This window comes from Urocitellus parryii, chromosome 1, assembly GCF_045843805.1.
Source record: "Urocitellus parryii isolate mUroPar1 chromosome 1, mUroPar1.hap1, whole genome shotgun sequence".
NCBI classification, from domain to species: Eukaryota; Metazoa; Chordata; class Mammalia; order Rodentia; family Sciuridae; genus Urocitellus; species Urocitellus parryii.
This window is the reverse complement of record NC_135531.1, coordinates 275,456,065-275,480,943: the sequence shown is the minus strand read 5'-3', so window position 1 is coordinate 275,480,943 and position 24,879 is coordinate 275,456,065. Positions and strand designations below refer to the sequence as shown.

General features: G+C 44.3%; 1 protein-coding gene across 1 annotated transcript in view; it reads right to left on the bottom strand.

Moving 5' to 3' along the window:
- Window positions 1-20,993, bottom strand: part of LOC113188104 (nuclear body protein SP140-like protein) — a 51,068-nt gene extending 30,075 nt beyond the window's left edge. Inside the window, exons 1-3 of the mRNA XM_026396276.2 lie at window positions 20,838-20,993; window positions 19,798-19,966; window positions 16,841-16,921 (exon numbers count right to left, since the gene is read on the bottom strand). Of these exons, the coding sequence (XP_026252061.2) occupies window positions 16,841-16,921; window positions 19,798-19,966; window positions 20,838-20,993 (406 nt within the window). The remainder of the gene's footprint in view (window positions 1-16,840; window positions 16,922-19,797; window positions 19,967-20,837) is intronic.
- Between the last annotated feature and the right edge of the window lie 3,886 nt (window positions 20,994-24,879).

Genomic DNA, 24,879 nt, shown 5'->3' with positions numbered 1-24,879 from the left:
GATGTAGGGGCCATGTTCTCACTAAGGGTCAGCTAGTCCCCATGCAGGTGACTTCCAAAGATCCTCCAATCCCTGAGCTCCACACTCTCCCCAAACATTCTACAGTAGGAGTGCTATTTAGAGAAACTGGACTCACGAGCACAATTCTTCCTCGGTTAAAAAAACAATGAGTTCAGCCTTTGGTTGATACACATTTTCATTGCTACACCTCATAAAGGGCCTCCGTGCTTCTCCTTGACTTTCTGGATCTTCTCCCTGACATTTCCAGTCTCCATGATTATCTGCCTTTTTCTCCTTCGGTGAGTCTCTGTGTCTACTTTTTCACATTGCCTCTGTTCACCTCTTCAGGCTCTACTCTTCTGGGTATCTCCTATCTCATATGGAAGATTACATTCACATATTTTCTGTGATTTCCCCCCTCTTCTCTCCCTAGGCATTCTTATTTGCTAAATAAAATCTCTGTCCATTGAATCCTAGTGGATTTCTGGGTACCCAAAGGCCCCTTGGACTTCTGCTTTGGACATGGAACATGGCCCAACCTCATGCCAGCTTCTCAGAACCTGAAGCCCATGTGGATCTCCATTCTGCTTTTCTTTCTTGGGACTTCTCTTTCCTTGCATCTTATATACATCTTATTTCTACTTCCTCAAAACAGTAGCAACATCTCCCTGCCTGTGTCTCAAAGTTTTTGAGGATGGAAGAAGAGCGTAATTTTGAAGCACACTGAAAAAACACTGTGCAATCCAATGGCACAGGGAGAACACTGGTCCAAAACAGAATCTGGTTTTATAAATAGCTCATCTGAATTCTATCAATTAGATACTACATTAGTGTTTCTTTGAAGGCTTTGTCAAGTTTGTGACTAAACTGTAAAAAAATTATCAACCAGCAGAGAAATGCTAAGCTTTTTTTTTTTATTTCCATAGAAGATAAGGAGTGAATGGGAACAGAAATTGTTATCTGAATTCAAATAATAATACTAATAGTGGTGAAAAGAGGAAGGCAAAAGAGCATTCTCTTATCCTAGTATTTTTCAAATTTAAGTGCATATACCAATACCTAATAACAAACAAAAAGACTCCTTAATCACAGAGTTTCTCGAGATTTCTTGTCTCCCTGAATTTCCCCAAAAGGCCAAGGGAAAATGTGAAGAGTAACTGGATCATTTCATCATGAAGCATATTCAGAGTAAACCCACCAGGAAACACTAGCCCCCCAACACCCAGCAGCCGTCGCCACCCCTCCCTGCCTTACCTGGCTCACTCTCGGGGGGTGAGCCCAAGCCTTCCTGGGCCTCTTCTTCATCAGACATTTGTAAACAGAAACTGTTGCTTTCTGCAGAAGAGAATGAAACCCTTCGAGGACTCCATGTTCAACCCCAGGATACCATGACAGGAGCCCACAAGGGAAGGCCAGGAAGCCCCAGGCAGTTCAAGTGACTCCTGGGGGACGTCCCTGGCCTCAGACCCTCCTGCCTTTGAATCCCCCCGACGTGGAGGCTAAGACAGCTCCTGTCACTCTTACCAGAGGCAGGGGACAGTCTTCCCACCTCGCTCCCTCCCTGAACAGCACATTCTCCCTTATTTTTGACCCCTTCCTTTGGCTCCTCTGCCTGGTAACTGCAACCAGCAGGGTGGAATGGGAGAAGACCGGGAGAAACAAAGATTCCGCAGTTGCTTGGGAATAGACAACACAATTGCCTTCTCCAATCCACAGTGGCTGGCTGACCACCTCCTCTAGATTGTCTATGGGGGCCATCTGGGTAGTATCCAGTTCCCAGGACACTGAAGAGATACAAGGACACAACAGACCACGCAGAGGGACCCAGAAACATATCTCAGTATGCTCAGGTGGAGCCAGAGAGTTCAGAGACAATATTGGACATGCAGGGATCAGAATCACATATTGAATTTTTAGCATAAATAGGCGGGAAGAGTGAAGGGGAAAGGTCTAACTCCTTAAGGGTCATATGCCTTCCCTCATATGAAGAAGCTGGAGAGGAAAAAGGAAAATAAAGCTGGGACTCGAATTCCAAAAAATCAAAGGGAGATCAGTTAAAGACAGGAACCACAGCGGGCTAGGGGAGGGGATGCTGGGGAGTGATACTGGCCAAATTAGGTTGTTAAATCGTGTGCATGTACGAATATGGAAGAGCAAACCCCATCAACATACACAACTATAATGTAACAATAAAAGAGAATGAGAGTCATTCCTTGGAACTTATTACTTCAACCTGAGCAGGAAAAACACATATTTGAACAATGAAGGCCATATTGTTCCAAACAGAATTCACAAGAATTTCTCCTTGTGCTTCCCAAAAAACTCCAGGATAAATGCAAAGACTTCCATCTGAGGACTAGCTGGAGAGTGCTCAGCGTGAAGCCAACAGCAAACGCCTGTGTTGGCCATCCCCACCCTGCAACCCAGGGCTGGATCAGCTTCCTCCTTACCTGGTGCATGTCCTGGGGAGGAGCAGGGGGCTTCCTGTGGTTCTTCTTCCCCATGCATATCCACATAGGTATTGCCTCCCTCTGCAGAAAAGAAATGATATCCTTCAGAGGTGTCAAGGTACCCCCAAAGGGGAATTGTGGAGAAATACTCAGCAAAGGTTTTGTGGGCTCCAGCCTCTCCTGAGTGGGACGAATCCCCATCTGAAAACCTCCCGGTCAGTGCTTCAGGATCACCTGGCCTGTAGGTGGACACACCCCGAGCATCCTCATCAAGGCCGAGAACCATCTTCCCATTCATTTTCTCTCCCGCGCACCTCCTTCTCTCCCCCATTCCACAGCACATTGCTGTCTCTGCCCTTGTCTCTGACCCCCAGGTCTCCAGAGGCCTGTCTCTGGATGTGCTACTGTCTCCTCCTTTGTCCCTGTGTTTGCTCCCTGGTTTTTACTGTCCTTCCCATCTCACATGGATGGGCAAGATGGAGGAGTGCAAGAGGAAACAGGGCACTCGTCTTTACCAAGAGAATCAGGCCTGGAGAGGCAGGAATTCTAGTGTCAGAAAGAAGGTGTTGGTTCCAATGGGAAGGGTTCAGTTCCTGAAAGTCATCCAGTGGAGAACTAGGAAGGATGAGCCAGCAAGACAGGCCTGCCCTATGACGTGCACCTGGGAATCTTCTGTCATCGGAGAGCAGGTGACATTGCTGGAGAGAGGACCATTACTCTCAGTGTGTCCCTGGGCCACTCCTCCTGTGACGACCTTCTTCTTAGACCTCCCTCTGGAGAGGACCCTCTTCCGCGAGTCACTGTGTACACTGTGACTCTTCCTTCAGTGCTCAGCCTGCCACTTCTTTCTGCCCTCCCTTGGATGCAGTTTCTAATCTTCAAAATATTAATCTTCATTTATTTTTATGTGTTAGGTGGACACAATACCTTTCTTACATTCCCATGGTGCTGAGGATGGAACAGGTTGAGAGCCATAGACAAAGGGGCCCCAGCAAACTTCCAGCTGCCAGCTGATTGGCTCCTCTTCGGTGATGCTCATTGGGCTGTTTCCCCGCCCTTTCAGACCACGGAGCTGCTCATTGGGGGACTCTTTTGGCTCCGCCCACACAACCCGGCCATTCGGCCTGAAGAGCAGGAGGAGTGGGGGGATTGAGAGGCTTGTGGGAAGCCGGTGGTGGCAGTTGGGCTCTGAGGGAATTTCTGAAGAGTTCTTGTGGTGTGGCGTGTGTTCTAAAAATAAAGTTCGTTTCTGCTTGATAAGTGGCTCGTGAATTGTGCCCAGCCAGACTGTGGCATTTGGTGGCCCGCACGGGGAACGACTGAGGGTAAGTGATAAGGTAAACTGCTGGCCCCTGAGGGCAGGGAGAGAGGATGGGGAGCCATTTTAGGATTTTTCTTTCGTTTTGTTTCGCTTTTGTTTTAAGTTGCCTGTCCCTCGAGATGGGTGAGACGGAAGAAAAACCGCTCACATCTGAGGAAAAACTATTTGCCTCTGAGGAACAGACAGGGAGAAAGGACGGATGGACATTTCAGGAGGATGGAAAGGCTGTCATAATGATTTTTTGTTGTTCCATTTTTGTTTCATTCTGTTTTGGTTTTGTTTGGCATCATCTTGTTGGGTTGTATTATATTAGAAATATGGGATCAGAAATTAGGAAAAAACAAACCGAAAGAGTGTTAAGTAAATTGTTAGAGCAAGGAGGCATCTCATAAAATCAAGAACAGTCAGGGCATACATTGATACAATGCAAAAATGTAGCCCATGGCTTTTTAAGGAGGAGTTGTTAAATATCTCACAATGGAACCATCATGGTGAAGATTTAAGGGAAAAGAAAAAGAAAAACCCAGGAACTCTGCCAGTTGGCACATTGCCATTGTGGACGTTGGTGTCTTGTTTGCTTAGTCCAAAGCCTTCAGTTCAGACAAAGGTAGAGGAAGGAGAAGACATATTGATTCAAGTAAAAGAGAAGGTCTCTCAAGTTAGTCAGACAGAGGAAAAAATTCAAGTAAAAGAGAAGGTCTTTCGAGCTAGTCAGACAGAGGAAAAAAATTCAAGAAAAAGAGAAGGTCTCTGGAGCTAGTCAGACAGAGGAAGAAAGTTTAGAGCAGAAAAAGCCATCAGGGGAAAAGTTAGAACAGGAGACTGCTACTAGCACCTTTCTATCACCAGAGGACGTAAGTGTCCAACCAACAGCACCACCTCCATATGCTGGGAGGCCCCCAACCCCCGTAGTTGATAGATGGGATCCTGAGACAGGACCTCAAATATTAGCATGCCCTGTACTTGAGCAGGCAGGAGGGCAGTGAATTTACCATGCTTTAGATTTCAAAACAGTGAAGCAGCTAAAAGAGGCTGTAACAACCTCTGGTCCTCAAGCACCCTCACTGTAAGCGTGGTCGAATCCATTACCAACTTGAACATGACACCAGCAGATTGGACTAGTATGTGTAAAGCTGTGCTAAATGGAGGACAATACCTGTTATGGAAGGTTGCCAATGAGGAATTTTGCAGGGAGACAGCTAGGCGAAATGCAGCAGCTGGTTATCCTCAGATAAATTTAGATATGTTGTTAGGAAAGGGACCTTATGAGGATCAACAGCAACAAATTGCATATGATCCTGCCATATACTCACAAATTGCTGCAGATGCGGTTACGGCATGGAAGACTTTACAAGGACATGGAGGTTTACAAGGTCAATTATCTAAGGTAATACAAGGAACTAATGAACCTTACACTGAATTTGTAGATAGGCTTATTCAAACAGCTACCAGAGTTGTAGGGAATACAGAACAAGCAATGCCATAAATAAAACAACTTGCTTATGAGCAAGGGAATCGTTGGTGCAGAGAGGTCATTAGACCATGGAAATATGAAGATTTAAACAACATATTAAATTATGTAGAGACATTAATGAACAAAGGAAGTCTGGGCAGCTTAGTACAATACGTTTTAGATGCCAGGCCAAAAACATGCTACAATTGTGAACAAACAGGACATTTTAAAAGGAATTGCCCCATAGGAGGAGGGTTTAACAAAACTAGGTATCAAAGGGGTAGAATACCGGGTATTTGCCCACAATGCTGTAAAGGGAGACACTGGGCTAATGAATGCCATTCTCAAAACATCATAGAGGGTACTCCGTTATCAAAAAATGAACAAGGACCAGAAGTCTATCCATGATATCGTGGAGAAAGGCATTGAGCTCCATTGCCAAAAAGTGGACAGAGGGGGCCCAATGCTCTGGGGCCCAAGACCACAAATATACAGGGCACTGGAGGAACCCAGCAACACCATGGAGGAACCCAGCAACACCATCAGGGTAGTGCCCAGGACACATTGTCCATTAGATCCCTCACTAGACAAACCAGAGGAAACGCAGGATTGGACATCTGTGTCTCCGCCAGAACAGTACTAACTCCAGAGATGGGAGTTCAAATCATTCCCACAGGGGTAAAAGGACCTCTTCCCAAAGGAACAGTAGGCTTATTATTGGGACGAAGCTCTTCTACTCTAAAAGGACTTATGATAAGTCCTGGGTAATTGACCCCAATTATGAAGGTGAAATGAAAGTTATAGCCAGTTCTCTAAAGGGTATATCAGTAATTTCACCAGGAGATAGAATAGCACAGTTACTAATAATACCCAGCCTGCATGATAAATTTTCCAGTCGTACTGTAGAAAGAGGTTCCAGGGGATTAGGCTCCACAGGTGTAGATTGGGCTATGCTTTCTTTAAATTTAGATTCTCGCCCCATGCTAAAACTAAATATTCAAGGACATGAATTTAATGGGCTACTGGATACAGGTGCAGACCTCAGCATCATCTCTCGTCAAGAATGGCCAAAACATTGGTCATTACAACAAGCCACTCAAACGCTTCAAGGCCTAGGAGTGGCGACTAATCCCCATAGAAGTGCAATGGTATTAGATTGAAAGGATCCTGAAGGATGTGAAGGAACTATGCAGCCATATGTATTGGATCATCTTCCCGTAAATATATGGGGATGAGATTTCCTAGATCAATTAGGACTAACATTAACAAATAACATCAATTCAAATGTGTCCACTATTATGGCCAGACAAGGTTTTAGGAAAGGAAAAAGATTAGAAGAACAAGAACAAGGTATAGCAGCACCAATACAAATAGATCAAGGAACAGACAGACATGGATTGGATTTTCAGGAGGGGTCACTGAGACAATAAAAATTACTTGGAAATTAGAAACACCAGTATGGGTTCCTCAGTGGCCCCTGACTAAAGAAAAGATACAAGCAGCCCATGATCTGGTCAAACAACAATTAGCGGAAGGACATATACAACCTTCTGTATCTCCCCATAATACTCTCATTTTTTTCATCAAAAAGAAATCTGGTAAATGGAGATTATTGCAAGATTTAAGAGCCATTAATAATGAGATGGTTATTATGGGACCTGCTCAATCGGGGATTCCTCAATTGTCTGCTTTGCCAAAAGCCTGGTATGTTTTAGTTATAGATATTAAAGATTTTTTTTTCAATTCCAATTCATCCTGAGAATAGTCCAAGTTTTGCATTTACTATCCATGCACTGAATCATGAAGGTCCTGATCAGAGATATGAATGGAAAGTACTCCCTCAAGGGATGGCTAACAGCCCAACTATGTGTCAAATTTATGTTAACAAAGTAATCCAGCCACTTAGAAATCAAAATCCTGAACTACAAATATTTCACTATATGGATGATGTATTATTAGCACACAAAGATAAAACACATTGCTAGAATGTTATGCCACACTGACAAACTTATTAAAAAATTATAATCTAGAGATAGCAATAGATAAAGTACAATTAAATTTTCCAATTAATTATTTAGGAGTTCTATTATCCTCAACCATGGTCCATCCACCAAAAATTCAAATACGAGTAGATCAACTCAAATCACTTAATGACTTTCAAAAGTTATTGGGAGACATAAATTGGATAAGGCCTTATCTAGGCATACCAACAGGAGAGTTGGGACCTTTATTTGATATCCTAAAAGGTCCATCAGATCCAAATTCACCCCGAATGTTAACGCCTGAAGCAAGAAAGGCATTAAAAATCATTGAAACATATATAAAAAATATGCATTTGGATAGAATTGATATAAGTTTGCCTTTATTATTTATTGTGCTACCAACAAAAAATATTCCTACAGGAGTATTTTGGCAAGAATGTCCATTATTATGGATACATTTATCTTAATCTCCTAACACTATTCTTACTAGGTATCCTGAGGCTGTAGGACAATTAATACTCAAAGGAATAAAAGCAGCAAAGGGATTGTTTGGAATTTCTCCCAATAAAATTATTACTCCATATACTATGGATCAAATTGATGAGTTAGCTAATGAGTTAAATACTTGGGCAATAATCATGTGCAAATCTCAAGTTTCATTTGATAACCACTTACCGTCTAATCCTTTATTGTCTTTTTGTTCATCGCATCCTGTAATTTTTCCAAAAATGACAAGAAAAACACCTATCATGAATGCTCCAAATATATTCACTGACGGGTCAAATAATGGTACAGCAGCAATAGTTACACCCGATCAAACTTTTACATTTTTAGTACCCAAACAATCAGCTCAAAAGGTAGAGCTTAATGCAGTATTACAAGCTTTTGTGATGTTTAAAGATTCTGTATTTATTTTCCGATAGTCAGTATATAATTAATGCTATAGTATCCCTTGAATAAGCTGGTAGGATTTCCCCTTCCTCTACCGTTTTCTCTTTGCTTTCCATTATACAAAGTCTAATCTGGGACAGAAAAGATCCATTCTTTATAGGACATATCAGGGCACATACAGGATTGCCTGGAGCCCTTAGTTTGGGCAATGATTTAGCAGATAAAACTACACATGACATACATATTTTCTCTACACTAGAAGAAGCTATAAATTTTCATAAAAGGTTCCATGTCAATGCTAATACTTTACAAAAGCATTTTACAATAACTAAGGAACAAGCTAGACAAATAATAAAACAATGTCAAAATTGTTTTATTACAATTTTACTTTTTACCACAAGTTAATCTTGGAGTCAATCCTAGAGGACTGATACCTAACCATATTTGGCAGATGGATGTCACACACTTGTCAAAATTTGGAAAATTAAAATATTTGCATGTTACAGTTGATACTTCTTCTGGATTTTTGATGCCCTTCATGCCAGAGAAAACACTAAAGATATTATAGCTCATTGTTTACAAAATTTTGCCACTGTGGGCGTTCCAAAACAGTTAAAAACAGATAATGCCCCTGGTTATACTTCTACTTCTTTTAAACAATTTTGCTCATCATTTGGCATTACCCATATAACAGGAATCCCATACAATCCACAGGGACAAGGCATAGTTGAAAGAGCTCACCAAACTATTAAAATGTACTTATTAAAGCAAAAAGAGGGAATTGGGAAGGGGTATATATTCCCCAAAGATAAACTTAAAATAACCCTTTTTACTCTAAACTTTTTAAATTTGGATTCATCAAGGCTTAGTGCTGTGAAAAGGCATATGTGTCCAAAAAATGTACATAAGCCCAAGGTACTTTGGAAGGATATTCTAACAGGACAATGGAAAGGTCCTGACCCAGTGATTGTCTGGAGTTGGGGGTCTGTTTGTGTGTTTCCACAGGGAGAACAGCAGCCCATTTGGATTCCAGAGAGATCAACTAAAGCGATTTCTACAGACCAAAAAGAAGATGACTTGGCTCAAATCCATAACAGCTGATATCCAGAACTCCAGTTTGGCTATCCTTACATCTGTGACAGAACCAGGATGCTTTTTTCAATATCTATTTTATTATTGCCCTTTCCCACATCATGAAATTCTATTTTGTTTTTTGAGCTCATACAGACCTAGGTTAATGTTTTGCTGATCAGTTCTATTTTTTGACTATAGAGTTTTTAAACATTGCAATGGAGATTTCAGCTGTAAAAAGTTATAAGGCCTTTACTATTATGTTATGTGTTGTATGTATTATATTATGTGTGCACACTTGTGTTTTGTGTTGTATGTTTGTATGTACGTATGTCCATATATCAAATATTATAAGCGCTCATGAAAAAATGGATCCAAATATTTTTTTTATTCACGTGATTTAAATGGTTTAATTTAAATTGGGTAAATAGCTGTTGAGGATTGTTTTAATATGTGAACATAAAAGGAGGTTAACAGATCTGTTTGTTTACTTTCACCTTTCCTTTTCATTATATTTAATAATTCTGTTCAGGATAATGTAAATTGTTCGGAAAATTGTTTTCTTTTAGTGCCTGCTGGAATGTTACATAATTTTTTCTTTAGCTATTATTGCCAGAATTCCTATCTTCATCCCAGTGCCAGTGAAGACAAAGATAAAACCAATCTACAGCTTCTGCAAGAGCCATCACCGAACTACTTGCAGAACGTGCCTGGGCTATGCATCACTTGTATGCATTGTGAACTCACTTGTATGCATTGTGAACTATCTGTTGGTGCAGCAACTTGTGGTAGTGTTGGGGTATTTTTGCTGATGATGTCATCGGTGGTACAATTTTTCCAAAAGGAGCCCTCAATTGGCTTGGTGTATCCTCCTCCCTTCTGCTTGTGATGGTCGTTCAGCTAAAATTTGGGGGCCAACAGAGGTGAGGCAAAGAACCTCACCCCCCCAAAACTGGTACAAAGGCCTATCCACAGGTGTGGCAGTATGCTGGACCAGTAGTCAATGATGGGTAAGATCCAATTGCAATGGTACCAACCTAAGACAGGAGGCTGACGACTTTAGGTCAGCTCATTCAATGACGGGTAACCACAATATGTAGAATTGGACAACTTAAGCCAGGCATGGTTCCTAAGCCACATGCTTGTTGTTTAAACAGAGAGGGGGAGATGTTGAGAGCCACAGCCTAAGGGGCCCCAGCAAACTTTTAGCTGCCAGTTGATGATTGGCTCACAGCGGCCCCAGCAAACTTCTAGCTGCCAGCTGATTGGCTCCTCTGCGGTGATGGTCATTGGGCTGTATCCCCACCCTTTCAGACCATGGAGCTGCTCATTGGGAGACTCTTTTGGCTCCACCCATGTGAGCCAGCCAATCGGCCTGAAGAGCAGGAGGAGTAGGGGGTTTGAGAGGCTTGTGGGAAGCTGGTGGTGGCAGTTGGGCTCTGAGGGAATTCCTGAAGAGCTCATCTGGTGCTGCGTGTGTGTTCTAAAAATAAAGCTCATTTCTGCTTGATAAGTGGCTCATGAATTCTGTCCAGCCAGGCTGCAGCACTTGGATGCAGTTTCTACTCTTAAAAATATTTAATATTCATTTATTTTTAAGTCTTAGGTGGACACAATATCTTTCTTACATTCCCATGGTGCTGAGGATGGAACCCAGTGCCTTCGGCATGCTAGGTGAGCGCTCTACCACTGAGCCACAACCCCAGCCCCCAAAATGTGTTTTCATTGATCTGCTCTCCACGGTTTCCTCAATGCTTCCTTGCCATGTGGTTATGATTTGTTTTCATTCATCTCTCTAAACAATTTTCCCTAATGTGGGACTCTAGATCTTATTTCTTAAAGAGTAAAAAGTCCAGGGTAAATGCAAAGACATCCATCTGAGGACTAGCAAGAGAGTGATCAGCGAGAACTCAACAGCAAACGCCTGTGTTGGCCATCCCCACCCTGCAACCCAGGGCTGGATCAGCTTCCTCCTTACCTGGTGCATGTCCTGGGGAGGAGCAGGGGGCTTCCTGTGGTTCTTCTTCCCCATGCATATCCACATAGGCATTGCCTCCCTCTGCAGAAAGAAATGGCGTCCTTCAGAGGTGTCAAGGTACCCCCAAAGGGGAATATTGGGAAATAACTCAGCAAAGGTTTTGTGGGCTCCAGCCTCTCCTGAGTGGGACGAATCCCCATCTGAAAACCTCCCGGTCAGTGCTTCAGGATCACCTGGCTCATAGGTGGACACACCCCGGGCATCGTCATCAAGGCCGAGAACCATCTTCCCATTCATTTTCTCTCCCGCGCACCTCCTTCTCTCCCCCATTCCACAGCACATTGCTGTCTCTGCCCTTGTCTCTGACCCCCAGGTCTCCAGAGGCCTGTCTCTGGATGTGCTACTGTCTCCTCCTTTGTCCCTGTCTGTGTTTGCTCCCTGCACTTTACTGTCCTTCCCATCTCACTTTGATAGGCAAATGGAGGAGTGCAAGAGGAAACAGGGCACTCGTCTTTACCAAGAGAATCAGTCCTGGAGAGGCAGGAATTCTAGTGTCAGAAAGAAGGTGTTGGTTCCAATGGGAAGGGTTCAGTTTCTGAAAGTCATCCAGTGGAGAACTAGGAAGGATGAGCCAGCAAGACAGGCCTGCCCTATGACGTGCACCTGGGAATCTTCTGTCATCGGAGAGCAGGTGACATTGCTGGAGAGAGGACCATTACTCTCAGTGTGTCCCTGGGCCACTCCTCCTGTGACGACCTTCTTCTTAGACCTCCCTCTGGAGAGGACCCTCTTCCGCGAGTCACTGTGTACACTGTGACTCTTCCTTCAGTGCTCAGCCTGCCACTTCTTTCTGCCCTCCCTTGGATGCAGTTTCTAATCTTCAAAATATTAATATTCATTTATTTTTATGTGTTAGGTGGACACAATATCTTTCCTTTACATTCCCATGGTGCTGAGGATGGATCCCAGTGCCTTGATCATGCTAGGTGAGTGCTCTACCACTGAGCCACAACCCCAGCCCCCAAAATGTGTGTTTTGATTTATCTGCTCTCCAAGGTTTCCTCAATGCTTCTTTGCAACGTGGTTATGATTTGTTTCATTCATCTCTCTAAACAATTTTCCCTAATTTTGGTCTCTAGATCTCATATCTTAAAGAGCATAAAGTCCAGGGTGAATGCAAAGACTTCCATCTGAGGACTAGCTGGAGAGTGCTCAGCGTGAAGCCAACAGCAAACGCCTGTGTTGGCCATCCCCACCCTGCAACCCAGGGCTGGATCAGCTTCCTCCTTACCTGGTGCATGTCCTGGGGAGGAGCAGGGGGCTTCCTGTGGTTCTTCTTCCCCATGCATATCCACATAGGCATTGCCTCCCTCTGCAGAAAGAAATGATATCCTTCAGAGGTGTCAAGGTACCCCCAAAGGGGAATTATGGAGAAAGACTCAGCAAGGGTTTAGGAAGCTCCAGCCTCTCCTGGGTGGGACGAATCCCCATCTGAGACCCTCCTGGTCTGTGCTTCAGAGGAATTTTGGAGAAAAGCTCAGCCATGTTGTGGGAAGCTCCATCCTCTCCTGGGGGGGGGCCTCCCTCTTGGTCTCTCACTTTCTCCTTTTCCACCTGTGTTTCTTTTACCATGACCTCCTGGATGCCTGGATTATTTCTATGATTTTCTATATTTGCCTCATTCTCGAAGCTCTCTTCTCCCAGGTTGACAAAAGCCCTTTCGTTTTCACAAGATCCAGAACACCAGGGACCCTGCCCTCATCAAATGCTCCCCAACACGAGTTTCTTAAATTGCAAGACTTCTACCACTGCCAAAATGCAGGTCCGTGCGCCTTGTGTTTCCAGAAGGAGCTGAAGCCATGTCCCCTCCTCACCTGTCACGACCTGCTGATATTTGGGTTTGGGGTGCACTTCATTCTATCACCCTGGCACTTGTTCCTTGGTGCTCAGCTTGACTTTGACACTCTCATGGCCCTAAGTCCTCAGCACAGGGGCACTGTCTCCCCTCAGGACATCCCAAGCCTTTATCCCTTATCTCTCGAAGTTTTGAAACAAAAGAAGATGGATACAATTCCACCTCACCTTTGCAAAAATGAAGAGGAGACAGGCAGGAAGGGGGGCGGAGATGTGTTCCACAAGGACTAGAAAGCAGAGATCTATTGAGGTCACTGGGAACCCATGTCCTCGGGGCCCTGTTCCTCACCTGCTTGCGGAAGAAAAGCCTCCTGTGGTTCTTCTCCTCCTCCTCCGGGAGTCTCCTGGGGAGTTTGGGGATCGCAGGGTTCTGTAAAGAACAAGGAAATGATGAACCTGGGGGGACGTGGCCTGAAAACACCCCAGTGTGCTGGCACCACCTGTGAGGGGCACCACGTGTCTGACCCACAGGCTGAGAGCCTCCATAGGCCTCCACCTCTTTCCCGTCTCAACGACTCTCCTCCCCTCTCCCTCTGGCTGCTTGGTTCTACCCGCTCATCCTCTCTCCTTCCCAGCTGTGGTTCTCTTTAACTGTCAGACTGCTCTTCCCCTGGCTCCTCCCATCTCTTGTTTCTTTATATTTTATTTTGGTGACACTATATCCTTTCCTGTGTCTGCTCAGCTGTCTGGTGCTGGACCTCAGCTCTCCTAGTGGGTGGCTCCAGTCCTATGCTCTTTGCACTTAGAATTTTCTCCCCCTCCCACCAACATTATTTTACTTTTTCTTCAAAGTCTTTTTTTTAAAATATGTATATTTTTAAGTTGTGGATGAACCTTCATTTTTATTTACTTATTTTCATGTGGTTCTGAGAATCGAACCCAGTGCCTCACACGTGCTAGGAAAGCGCTCTGCCGCTGAGCCAAAACCCCACCCCTATTTATTTATTCTTATTGATATATACATACATACAATTTTTACATGCAATGGGGTAGCAGGCAGTGTTCAAGGCAGGTATACACTGCATCATGTTTCAACCAAGTGAAACAGATTTATCTCCCCCAGACATTTATCATTTCTTTATGGTGAAACCTTTCAAACAACTTTCTTCTAGCTTTTTGAACTGCACTGTACATTGTAATGACGGTTACCACACCGGGCACTGTCACACCAGAGCTTCTTGTTCCTATTTAACTGCAACTTATTTAACTGTACAGTCTTACACGGGGCCCTGGTCCATTCTGGAACCGGAGCTTCCTCTTTCTATTCTGACTGCATGACAGGCCCCTGACACCCAGTAACATCCCAGGATGTTGTGCCCACTCTTCCTCTTCTGCCCCACCCTTACAAAAATAACCTGCACACATGTCTGTGCCTGATTTTTCCATCTGTAAGAGAGAGGCTTCAACGGTATGCATGCCTACATCTGAAGCTTTTGTGAGGGGAAAGGGGGGTCTTGCATGATTCAGCTCTCTGATGGGGATTGTCAGAAATCCCACCCAGCTTCTCTCCACCCCTTGTTCTCATTCTCGTTTTCACCCCTTCCATTTGTCTCTGCCTCTTCTCCTTCCTCCTCTGGCCTTGCTGATGAGGTCCACTGGGACCGCCCTTCTCTGGCTTCGTTTCTTTCCTGTGTTCGTTCCCAGTTCCTTTCTTCCCTGATGCTGGGCTTTGTGCTCTTTCCCCATCTCTCATCCTATTGCTCTCTAGAACTAGGGATGAGATCGTCATGCCACCTCACAGGCTTTCACCAGATTTGGGAGCAGGATGGAGGGTGGGAGGGGCCAAGAAGATGCGTCCAGGTGCAAGGCTAAGCATGTGCAGAGGCTCAGAGGGGAAGGGGGAATCAGAAAATTAAAATCACTCCTGAAGTCCCGTTCACCCTGAAGTAAGAGCAGGAGAGGCAGACATGAAGCTGGAGATTTGGGGAGGAAAATGGATTTAGCCTTTATGACAGCAAGAAGTCATTGGCCTCAAGCAGGAAAGCAAGGTTATGCCAACTCACATTTTTCTTAGAGTCCTCTCATTGGATTCCACAAAATGCATGTGATGGGGCAAGACGGGAGGGGAAATCTGAGCCTGGAAGTCATTTCTATAATCTCAGAAAGAAGGGGGAAATGTTGACTAAGGTTTCTGTGTTGGTGATGGAAAGCAATGACTGGTGGGAGGTATGTGAAAGGTAGAATCAACCAAACTGGATGGTCTAAGTTGAGGGAGAGGGACCAGTCTTTAAGAACTCCCAGGTTGACAATGGAGAAATAGCGTTCTGACAGCGAACTCCCAGACACGAGGCAGGTCCAGTGTCAGGAAGGGTTGCAGGTGCGATTTTAGTTATGTCTCATACTGAGGCTCCTGAAAAGCATCCAAATGCAGATGACTCTCAGATTATCTGCATGAATGAATTCAGGCTCACGGATGAAGGAGGCTAGAAGACAAGCCTGGAGATGTGTCTTGGGATCATTCATTTATAGGTGGGAGCAGATAAGAACGCCTGGGGAAGGCCAATTGCCTCTGAATGTATTGTGTCACGTTAATAGCTGAAAACTCTCTGCTAAAGTGATCATCCTTGTGCCAGAAGTTGGTTCTGTCCAGTGACTTTCAAGCCCCAAGATGTCTCCAACTGTCTTTTCTGGTGTGCCGACAATTTTCCCTTTCTGCTGACTTTTCATTCATTCATTCTCCATTACCATATACAGCAGGCGCCCTCCCCCTCAGGCCCTGTCTTAGCAGTCTCCCCCCTGGTTCTCCCTTAATATGACTTTCTCCACCTTGGAAACGCTGCACCTTGTTGGATGAGTGAGCTTATCTCCTGGGGAAATGAAACTTAAATATAAACATTCAAATTCAGTCTTTCTGTCTTATCTTTCTCCCATGTCATCAAAGGCCTCATCTTTTTGCCATTGACACTGGAGCAGAGACCCTTCCCCTTACCAGGTCCACTTCAAAAGTCTTTCACAAGAATTTTTTACATTGCAATTATTATGTCCAAGTTCCTGGCACAACCACAGAAAGTAGAGTGGAAATTATCTCCTTCCCTGACAACGTGCACTCCAACATGGTGACAGATGAATTGCATGACTGCTTAGGTAAAACTGGCAATCACTTGGGAATTTATTTAATGGTTCTGTCTGCATTTTCCATTCTCCCTCTCTTTATGTTCTATACACAAGAAAACCTCACCAAGTCTGAACTCCTCCTCCTTATGTGTTTGTGTCTTCTTACAAAAGCAGCCAAAATCTGGGCCTGGTTTGTCTGTCTATACACAGGGGGTGTAAGGAGAGTGAATGGATGAATTGATAGATGGATGGATGGTGAATGGATGAATGGATGGATAGATGGATGGATGGATTGGTGGATGGATGGATTAGTGGATGGATGGATTGGTGGATGGATGGATGGATGGATGAATGGATGGATGGATAGATGGATGAATAGATTGGTGGATGGATGGATGGATGGATTAGTGGATGGATGGATTGGTGGATGGATGGGTGAATGGATGGATGGATTAGTGGATGGATGGATTGGTGGATGGATGGATTAGTGGATGGATGGATTGGTGGATGGATGAGTGAATGGATGGATGGATTGGTGGATGGATGGACAGATGGATGGATGGATTGGTGGATGGATGAGTGAATGGATGGATGGATTGGTGGATGGATGGACAGATGGATGAATGGGTAGGTGGATGGAAGCATAGAAAAGAAAATGAAAGAATAGATATGTATGTTGACCGAAAAATAAAACTTTAGGTAACAGGTAATTTAAATTCTTATTACCTTCTCTATCATAAGGTAATAACCTGGGCATGTCTTCTGATTCTCTTCCTTCATCCATTTGTAGAGAAGATTTCTGGGGCACTGAAGAGAGAAACAGGAACGTGACTAGTAGCTGATGGTGACCTGGACACCTGCCTGGATGTGGTCATGCGAGGCTCTGATGTTCACAGTGCAGCGCTGCTGGGGAGGAAGGTGTGTGGCACTAACCCAGTTCTATTTCACTTCCTTTAGCACTTTAGGCCCCCTGGCCCCTTCTCCTCCTCTCTACCTCTCCTTTTTCTGATTCTAACCCTGTTTTCACACACCACTGCATCTGTACCATGAAGCTATTTGTGGATCTCTTTGACTCAACTTCCTCTTTTTGACTTGTACCATCTCTCTGCATTTCTCCCTCTCTTCCTTGGTGATAGTCTTACCTCTTGGCACAATTATCTCCCTGTTTATTCTTTGAACTCCCTTCCATCTTGTCCCCCTATATTCTGTATGTCATTATTCCTAACACTTCCTACCAAGGAAGTTTAAAATGATTCCTTTCTTCCCCATCTGCCTCCTGCTAGTCATCACTCAACACATCCTGACATTTCAGTCGAGGACAGACCTCACGTGTGACAATGATTCCTGGTGACACTGCAGCTGACCTCAGCTGTAAGTACACTTTCTGATGGTCATACAAGAAAGAAATCACCTAAAATCACATTTCTCACAACATATCCCCATCATTAATGACACCTGACTGCATTTATAGTCTCTATTTGTTTAGATTAAAAAGGGGCTACTGGCGGGGCTGGGGTTGTGGCTCCGTGGTAGAGCACTTGCCTGGCATGTGTGAGGCCCTGGGTTCAAGCCTCAGCACCACATATAAACGAATAAATAAATGAAATGAAAGATACATTTACAACTAAAAAATATATTTTTTTTAAAAAAGGGGGGGGCTACTGGGGAAACTCCATTTGGTGCCCTTAGTCTACATTTCTATTACTCTCTGTCCTTGGGTTCTCCACTCAGAAGCCCCTTCCCCAGCTTGCCTCCCACACACCTGGGAACAAAGCCACAGGTGAACACAGGAGTGGGTTTGTGTGAGGGAGAGATGGGGGGAGGATGGAGATGTCCCTTTCATACAGATAGACGGACACATCGGTGGGTTAGTCGGTGATTTAAATCATAATTACCTGCCCCGACACCTGGATGCCGTCTGTCTGTGGTTTCAGCCTCGCCTCCACTCCAACTCCAGAGAGCCTGGCACTCATGGAAGACTGAAGAAAAACAAGGAAATGACTAACCAGACCCAGGGAGGAGGGAAGAGCCCGGGCCTCGGTGCCGACTCTGGTGTTCAGTGCACAGGTGAGCTTCTCCAAGGTCCCCACCCAAGGTCCCCGAGCCTCACTCTCCCCATTTCCCTTGCTCTTGTTCCTGTGCCTTCCTTCTCCTCACTTCCTGCCACATGCTATTGCTTCCACGCCGCCACGAGGAACCACAGCCCTGGGTCCTTGCCCCGCCCTGCTCCCTGGTCCTCTTTATCCGACTGTGTCTCGGCTTTTCCTCTGGGTTCTCTTCTTTCAGAGCTCTGGCATCCCACATGGCAGGTTCCACCCGATTGTCTCTGCTTTCCCCATCTTGGGACTGAATCCTCTTTTGAATGAGAGGCCCTCTGTGCCAGGCCCTGATCCACTCCCTGGACACCTGCAGAGCCCTGGATCTCCCTGCAACCTCTGCTCAGGGATCCCAGCCACCCCAGCCCTCACCAGCTTTACACAGACTCCGTCACCGTGAGTCATCAGGGATGCGGAGCTTGACAACCCTGACCTGTAACACGGGAGACCTGGGCACAGGGGCCAGAGCGGGGGCTCCCTGTAGTCCATGGAGAGTGTGATGGTCTGAATCTAAGTGTCCCCCAAGGCTGCTGTGTGTGGAAGACTTGGTGCTATTGGAAGGTGGTAGAACCTTTAGGAGGTGGGGCCTAGTGGAAGGAAGTTAGGTCAGTGGGGGCATGACCATGGATGGCCCCTCTCTCTCTCTCTCTCTCTCTCTCTCTCTCTCTCTCTCTCTCTCTCTTTCTCCTTCCCAGCCACCCTGTGGTAAGCAGCTCTTTGCTCGCTAATAAACTCCCCACCATAATGTTCTGCCCTACCAAAGGCCAAAGGCAGAGTGCTAAGCAACCATGGACTAAAAACTTGAGCCAAATAATAATAATAATAATCTTTTTTGATATTTAAGTTGTTTATCTCAGGTATTTTGTCAAAGTGACAGGAAAGCTAACACAGAGAAGATCAGAGCCCACAGAGATATGCACAGTTCTCTCTGCAACTTTGAACTGGAAGGATCCTGGGTACAAAAGGGAATATTGACTTAAAATTAGTACCTAGGTATTCAATATCCTTTCTCCCTTTCTTAGAGTTGGATATATCATTGTGTGGAAATGAGGTAGCTCTTATTTTAAATCAAGGTATAGTTTCCAGAAACCAACACATTCCATTCTTCATACTGACTTCTAATTTTTTCCTACTTAAAAATCCTTTATTGCTTTTTTTATTTCCAAACAAAACAAAATTTAAAATTCCTCAGCACAGGGTGTATCAGGCCCTCCAAAATCGGCTTCCAAACCCACCCTCCATGATGCAGTCTCCTGGTTCTGAAAGTGTTCCCTCCCTGCCACACACTGAAGCTTTCACCAGCTGTTCCTTGTGACTTCTCTCTCAGGAGAAGCAAGTGGCATAGGACTGTGTGTCTATGAGCATCAGGGAGGGCTTCCTGCTTCCTCAGAAAGGGCATGGCTCATGCCTCCCCCTCTGTTTCACAGCCCCCAAGTCAGTCCCAGGGTTACTGGGCCTGGGTGAGCTCCGTGAGGACACAGGGCAGGTTGGTGTCTTCACCATTGTGTCCATGCCATGGTTCCTCAGCAAGAGTGAATGACGGGTGACGGGACTTGAACCCCAAACCCCACTGAGAGCTTTTGTTACCATTTAGGAAGCTTCTGGAAATCTCCACTAAGTCTGGGTAGGCGGTCAGATTGGTGTGGCTGAACAGTTCATTCAGAAGCGACAGGCTGAAGGTCTTCTCCAGCTCACTGAGGACGGTGTATACCACTGCGTTCACAGGGACCAGGTTTCTACAAGCTTCTTGAAGATGCTGGAAAACATGGAATGAGAATCAGGTCACTGTGGATTTGTGGATTACAGAAAACTCTTAGGTGGTTGCCTAGACCGTTCCTCCTCTCATGAATTGCAAGAATTTTGCATGTTTGGAGACTTCTTACGTAAAAATAGTCTCTTGGTTTTGTGACCCTGGCTCACTGAGAGGTTGAGAGGAGAGCCGTTTTGAAGAATAAAAGTGTGTCCAAAGTCAAATGTTGTATGGGACTCTAAGAGCCAGATTGTGTGTGGGGGGGTGTCCTATAGACCATGAGAAGATGTTCTGGTGATTGGACAATGACCGCTGCTCTGCCCCCAGGACTGGACTGGCCTGAAAGCCTCCTAGAAACCAGGGATCACCCTCTCCTAATGTGATCCTAGCCAAATGACAAGGAACGATTCTAAAGACAAAGAGGCAGCTTGTCCTCAGTATCCCCAGGGAGACCCAGTGCTAACCCTAACCTAGAGCTCCAGAAATGTAATGACTTGGAGAGAGAACAGCAAGCGTCTGTTTCCAAATTTATTCTAAAGTTGCCCTGTGAGTTGCAAAAATCTCATGCTCGAGGGTTTAAAGTAAGAGGGCCCACAATGAAGCAGTGCTGGGCTCCCTTAATCTACCTTTAGTTTGTGTTAGTATTTGCATAAAGTACCTAAGATGCTCTGCACTAGGAAGCATTCCTGCTCCCCAGCCTGCCCTCTCCCATCACCTCCCCACTAACAGTTACTGCAGAAAAAGCAACATTTTCTGTGATGCCTGCTTCTCCCACTGCCTCCCGACAGGATGGCAAAGGTCCCCATTGCCACCCTGAAGTCTGACATCATGCAGTGTGGGGCTGGTTTCCGGTCCTGAGGAAATTCCCCTGACTTACGTCAAACATCTGCTGGGAGATGAAGGCGCGGTCTCGGAGGCTCATGAGGAAAGGAAACAGCTTGGTTATTGCACTCGCAATCTCCACCTTGTTTTCTTTGAAATGCCTGAAAAGGTACTCATGCAAAAGCTGCTCCTCTCTGTTCTCGAGCTCCATCCTGGGGAGCTCTGTGGCCACCCTACGAAACAAAGATACGACAGATACTGAGCTTCCAAGAGGCTGGTGATGATTTTAGACATGCAGGAAGGTCGGTGAGAGCCAATGTGTGGAATAAGGGGTCATGCGGGAAGACCAGAACGAATGCATTTATTTTAGGGAACAATCCAGGGTGCAAAGGAAGAAAATGGGGGTCTGAGGAAAGACCTGTACAGGGCAAAAGGACTCACCCTGTTCTAACCAACACCAAGCTAAGCTCTTTAGAAAAGCATCAAATTGATAAATGTTAAGATCTTCCCTGGTATTGACGTGATACTATGCTCGTTGATTTCTCATGTCAACTTGTGGGCGGGGGCTGTTTTAAAATAAGATGAGCATTTAAATTGGTGAACTAGGAGTAAGACTGTTTGCCCTCCATGATGTGTGTGGGCCTTGTCCAATCGAAGACCTAAATAGAACAAAAAGACCAAGTGAGAGAAACCAAAACTGCATCTGCCTGCTACCCACACCACAGAGTCTGGGCTTGCCGACCTTCATGACTGTGAGAGCCGGCTCCTTGCCATAAATCCCTTCCTCTATATACACATCGCTTCTGTTGCGCATAGAACTCTAATACAGCATGTGTGTGTGTATGTGTGTGAGTGTGTGTGTAAAGTTACAGTCAAGAGAATTTTTTTAAATGAAGTATCACAGAACCTAACACTGAAAGGCAAGTCTTATTAATCAACAACCGAGAGAGAGAGAGAGAGAGAGAGAGAGAGAGAGAGAGAGAGAGAGAGAGAGAATAGATCAGAAAGATGTAAAGGAACTGCACCTCTCCCATCTCTAACTTCTGAAAGATTCTGCGTCATCAAACTGGTTCAAAGATTCTTATCTGGTGAAGTTTGAACAGTCACAAGATATCAGTATACTTCTCTGGTCCAATTTGGAGACTTGTACAAATATTCAAAATGAAGACACATTCTTCTGTATCCCACCTGCCTGTGGAGGTGATGTAATGGAGACCTCTAAGACGGCTGGATTTCAGACAGTAAGACCACACCCGGAACGGAAAAAGTAATTTTTGAACTCAGAAAGGCTGTAACTCTGAGTCTCACTTGGTAACTTGTTCCCCTTATGTGAAATTTCTTTCTTTGTTCTTCTTTTTTTTTTTTTTTTTTTAGTTGTTGATGGACCTTTATTTCATGTGGTGCTAAGGATCGAACCCACTGCCTCACACATGCCAGGCAAGTGCTCTACCACTGAGCCACAGCCCAGCCCACATGCAATTTCTTAACAGAGTTCCCTGTATTTCTAATTGATATAAAGGCTTGTACAGTCTTTTTTTTTTAATTCCACCATAATAAGGTACTTCAAACATGACTAGGATAGAATAGTATCCTATTTTTCTGTTGAAAAAAGAAGACTCTGGTTAAAGATGGTTGATTGAACACAATTGTTTTTCTCCTCTTTGCTAAAGTGTCCCCTAAGATGACAGTCAAAGAATTAAAATCACAATGACAAAGAGGGAAATGAGACAAGAAATTAAAGTCTGAAAGAGAAAAAGTGTCACCAGAGCCCCAATTGCTATGTGGGTGGAGGATGCTCCTCTCTGGTCAGAAAAGGGTCAGAGTGTCCTGTGGACTCCTGGAGAGGTGACAGCTGGAGTTGGCTTTTCGGTCCCCCATCCTGAAGTATGAACGAGCAACAGACCATTGGTGTTGGTGGAAACCCACATGAAGGACTAGAACCAAGATGAGCAAAGGAAAACAAAATTCTAAAAACCAGAACTGTCACACAGACAAGAGAAGACCTTGTGCCCACAGAGCCATGCAGGAAACAAATATCCAGAACGTAAGACGGAGGGCCTGGAAATTTGAAATGATAGTTGACTTTTTTAAAAAAGTTAACTAGAATGTCTTTAAATGGGTTGGGGAGGGAGTTTCCCTGAACAAAGGGAGAATGCCCTAAAGGGAGAAATTAAAAGTAATTTTGAAACCTTAAATGTCAAAAACAGTTATGAAATTCTATAGACCTAGATGTAGAAGGAAATGACAAAAAATGTTACACCCTGATCCGTTATTCATATAGGAAGACAAAATCGATATTTAGCTGTGCCAGGACCACCTGCAATCTCCACCTTGTTTTCTTTGAAATGTCTGAAAATGTGTTTGTGCAAATCCATTCACGCCCCTTTCTGCGGCTCACCCATTTCACGATGTACTTTCCTCCCAGGAAAAGAAAGATTCACCCCTCTGCCCTGCTCCAGTGACGGTGTCTCTGGCAGCAGAGTTCAGGCAGGCTCTGGTTAGACCCTCTCTGGTCCTCTACCAGGGTGGCAGCCATTCCAGATGGTGTGATGCATTAGCCAGAAGCAGAGTCTAGCGGGAGGATCCTTAGGAGCAGAGGCACCGTGAGACCCCACTGAGATCTGAGAGTCGTTTGTTCCTATTATCTACTCAACTCTTACTGACAAACTGGGGCAAGCGGTAGATAGAGCACCCTGAGGTTCATAGCCAGTGTTGCAAAAACAGAAAAAGAATCTAAAGGAATTTGAGAAGCACTATTCTAGAAATAAAGGCTATGTACTGCATACAATAATAAAATTATAAGAATTTCAATCTTAAGGTTATATGAAAAAAATTTGAGTGAGTACTAGTAAAAAAATGAGTGAAATGAATTTAAATGATATTGTTTCACATTTGATACTATAGACCAACTAGAGATATAGAGAGAATTAACTAGAAAACTCAAGAGTAACCAATAGAGTCAAAATGAGACTACAAAGCTTACAAAATAATGAAAAAAATGAACGTGTTGTTTTCTCTAATGCAGAAAACAAAAGAGACATAAGTTATAAGAAGGACCAAAAAAATTCATAGAGAAATATATCATTTAAAACAGATTAATTTCCATCTTAAAGTATAAATGATCAAAATAGAATCTAACTACAAGAGATACAACAAAGATTAGGGAACATTAAAAATGTTAACAGTCAAAAGCTGAGCAAGTTCCACTGGGCAAATGCAAAAAAGATTTTTAAAAGATAGACATTTCTGTCATGATTGCTAAAAACAATTTCACTTCCAATTTTTAACTCCTCTAGTACATAAAAAAGAACAAAGATTTGCAGAATGTGTTTCAAAAATTAGCAAGATTGACTTATAAATAACTCTTGATCCCAAACACTTATGAATATACCATGTTTCTTGCTCAGAATTCATTTCCATAAATACTAATAATGAGAAAGTTTCCAGGTTACATGTTCTGACTATAAGATAATACTACGATAAAACCAAAATTTTAAAACAAAAAAAAAAAAGTTTGTTAAGAGACATATCTAAACGTAACAGAGATCTGAAAGTTCACTAGACTGCTGGTTTCGGCTCTGACTGCAAAAACCTTGCAAATCATCACTCCTCTCCTACAAAAAAAAGAAAGCAACCGAAAATCAAGGGCTTTTCTTGTATCTATGAAAGAACTGAGGTCTCAGGGGAAAACTGCCAACCCCAAATCTGGAGAGACAGGTAAATCTCAGCCAAGGTGAGCCACCTGGGGCAGAAGCCACCACAGCCATAGACAAGGGAACATCTAAATTGTAAGTTTGGTGAATTGCCAGAGTGTGGAGGGAGAAATTCCTGGGGGCCAGAGTCTTAGGGCAGCCCCCAGCCTTTTGTGGCGCTTCCCTCCAAGAGCACCACCAGGTTCTCAGTGTAAAGAGCCAAGAAAACTCCCCTGCATTTCTGTCAAGGGAGAGGGAAAAGAAAAAAATTGTGAAATAACCAAACACTCTACCAGGCTTTATGGTCCTAGGGGTAGGGCTCCTGTACATCCAGCCCCTTAGCCTTGTCTCTCCTAAACGGGATTGGAAAGGGGAATAACTAAGAATACTTGTACGAGTTATAGT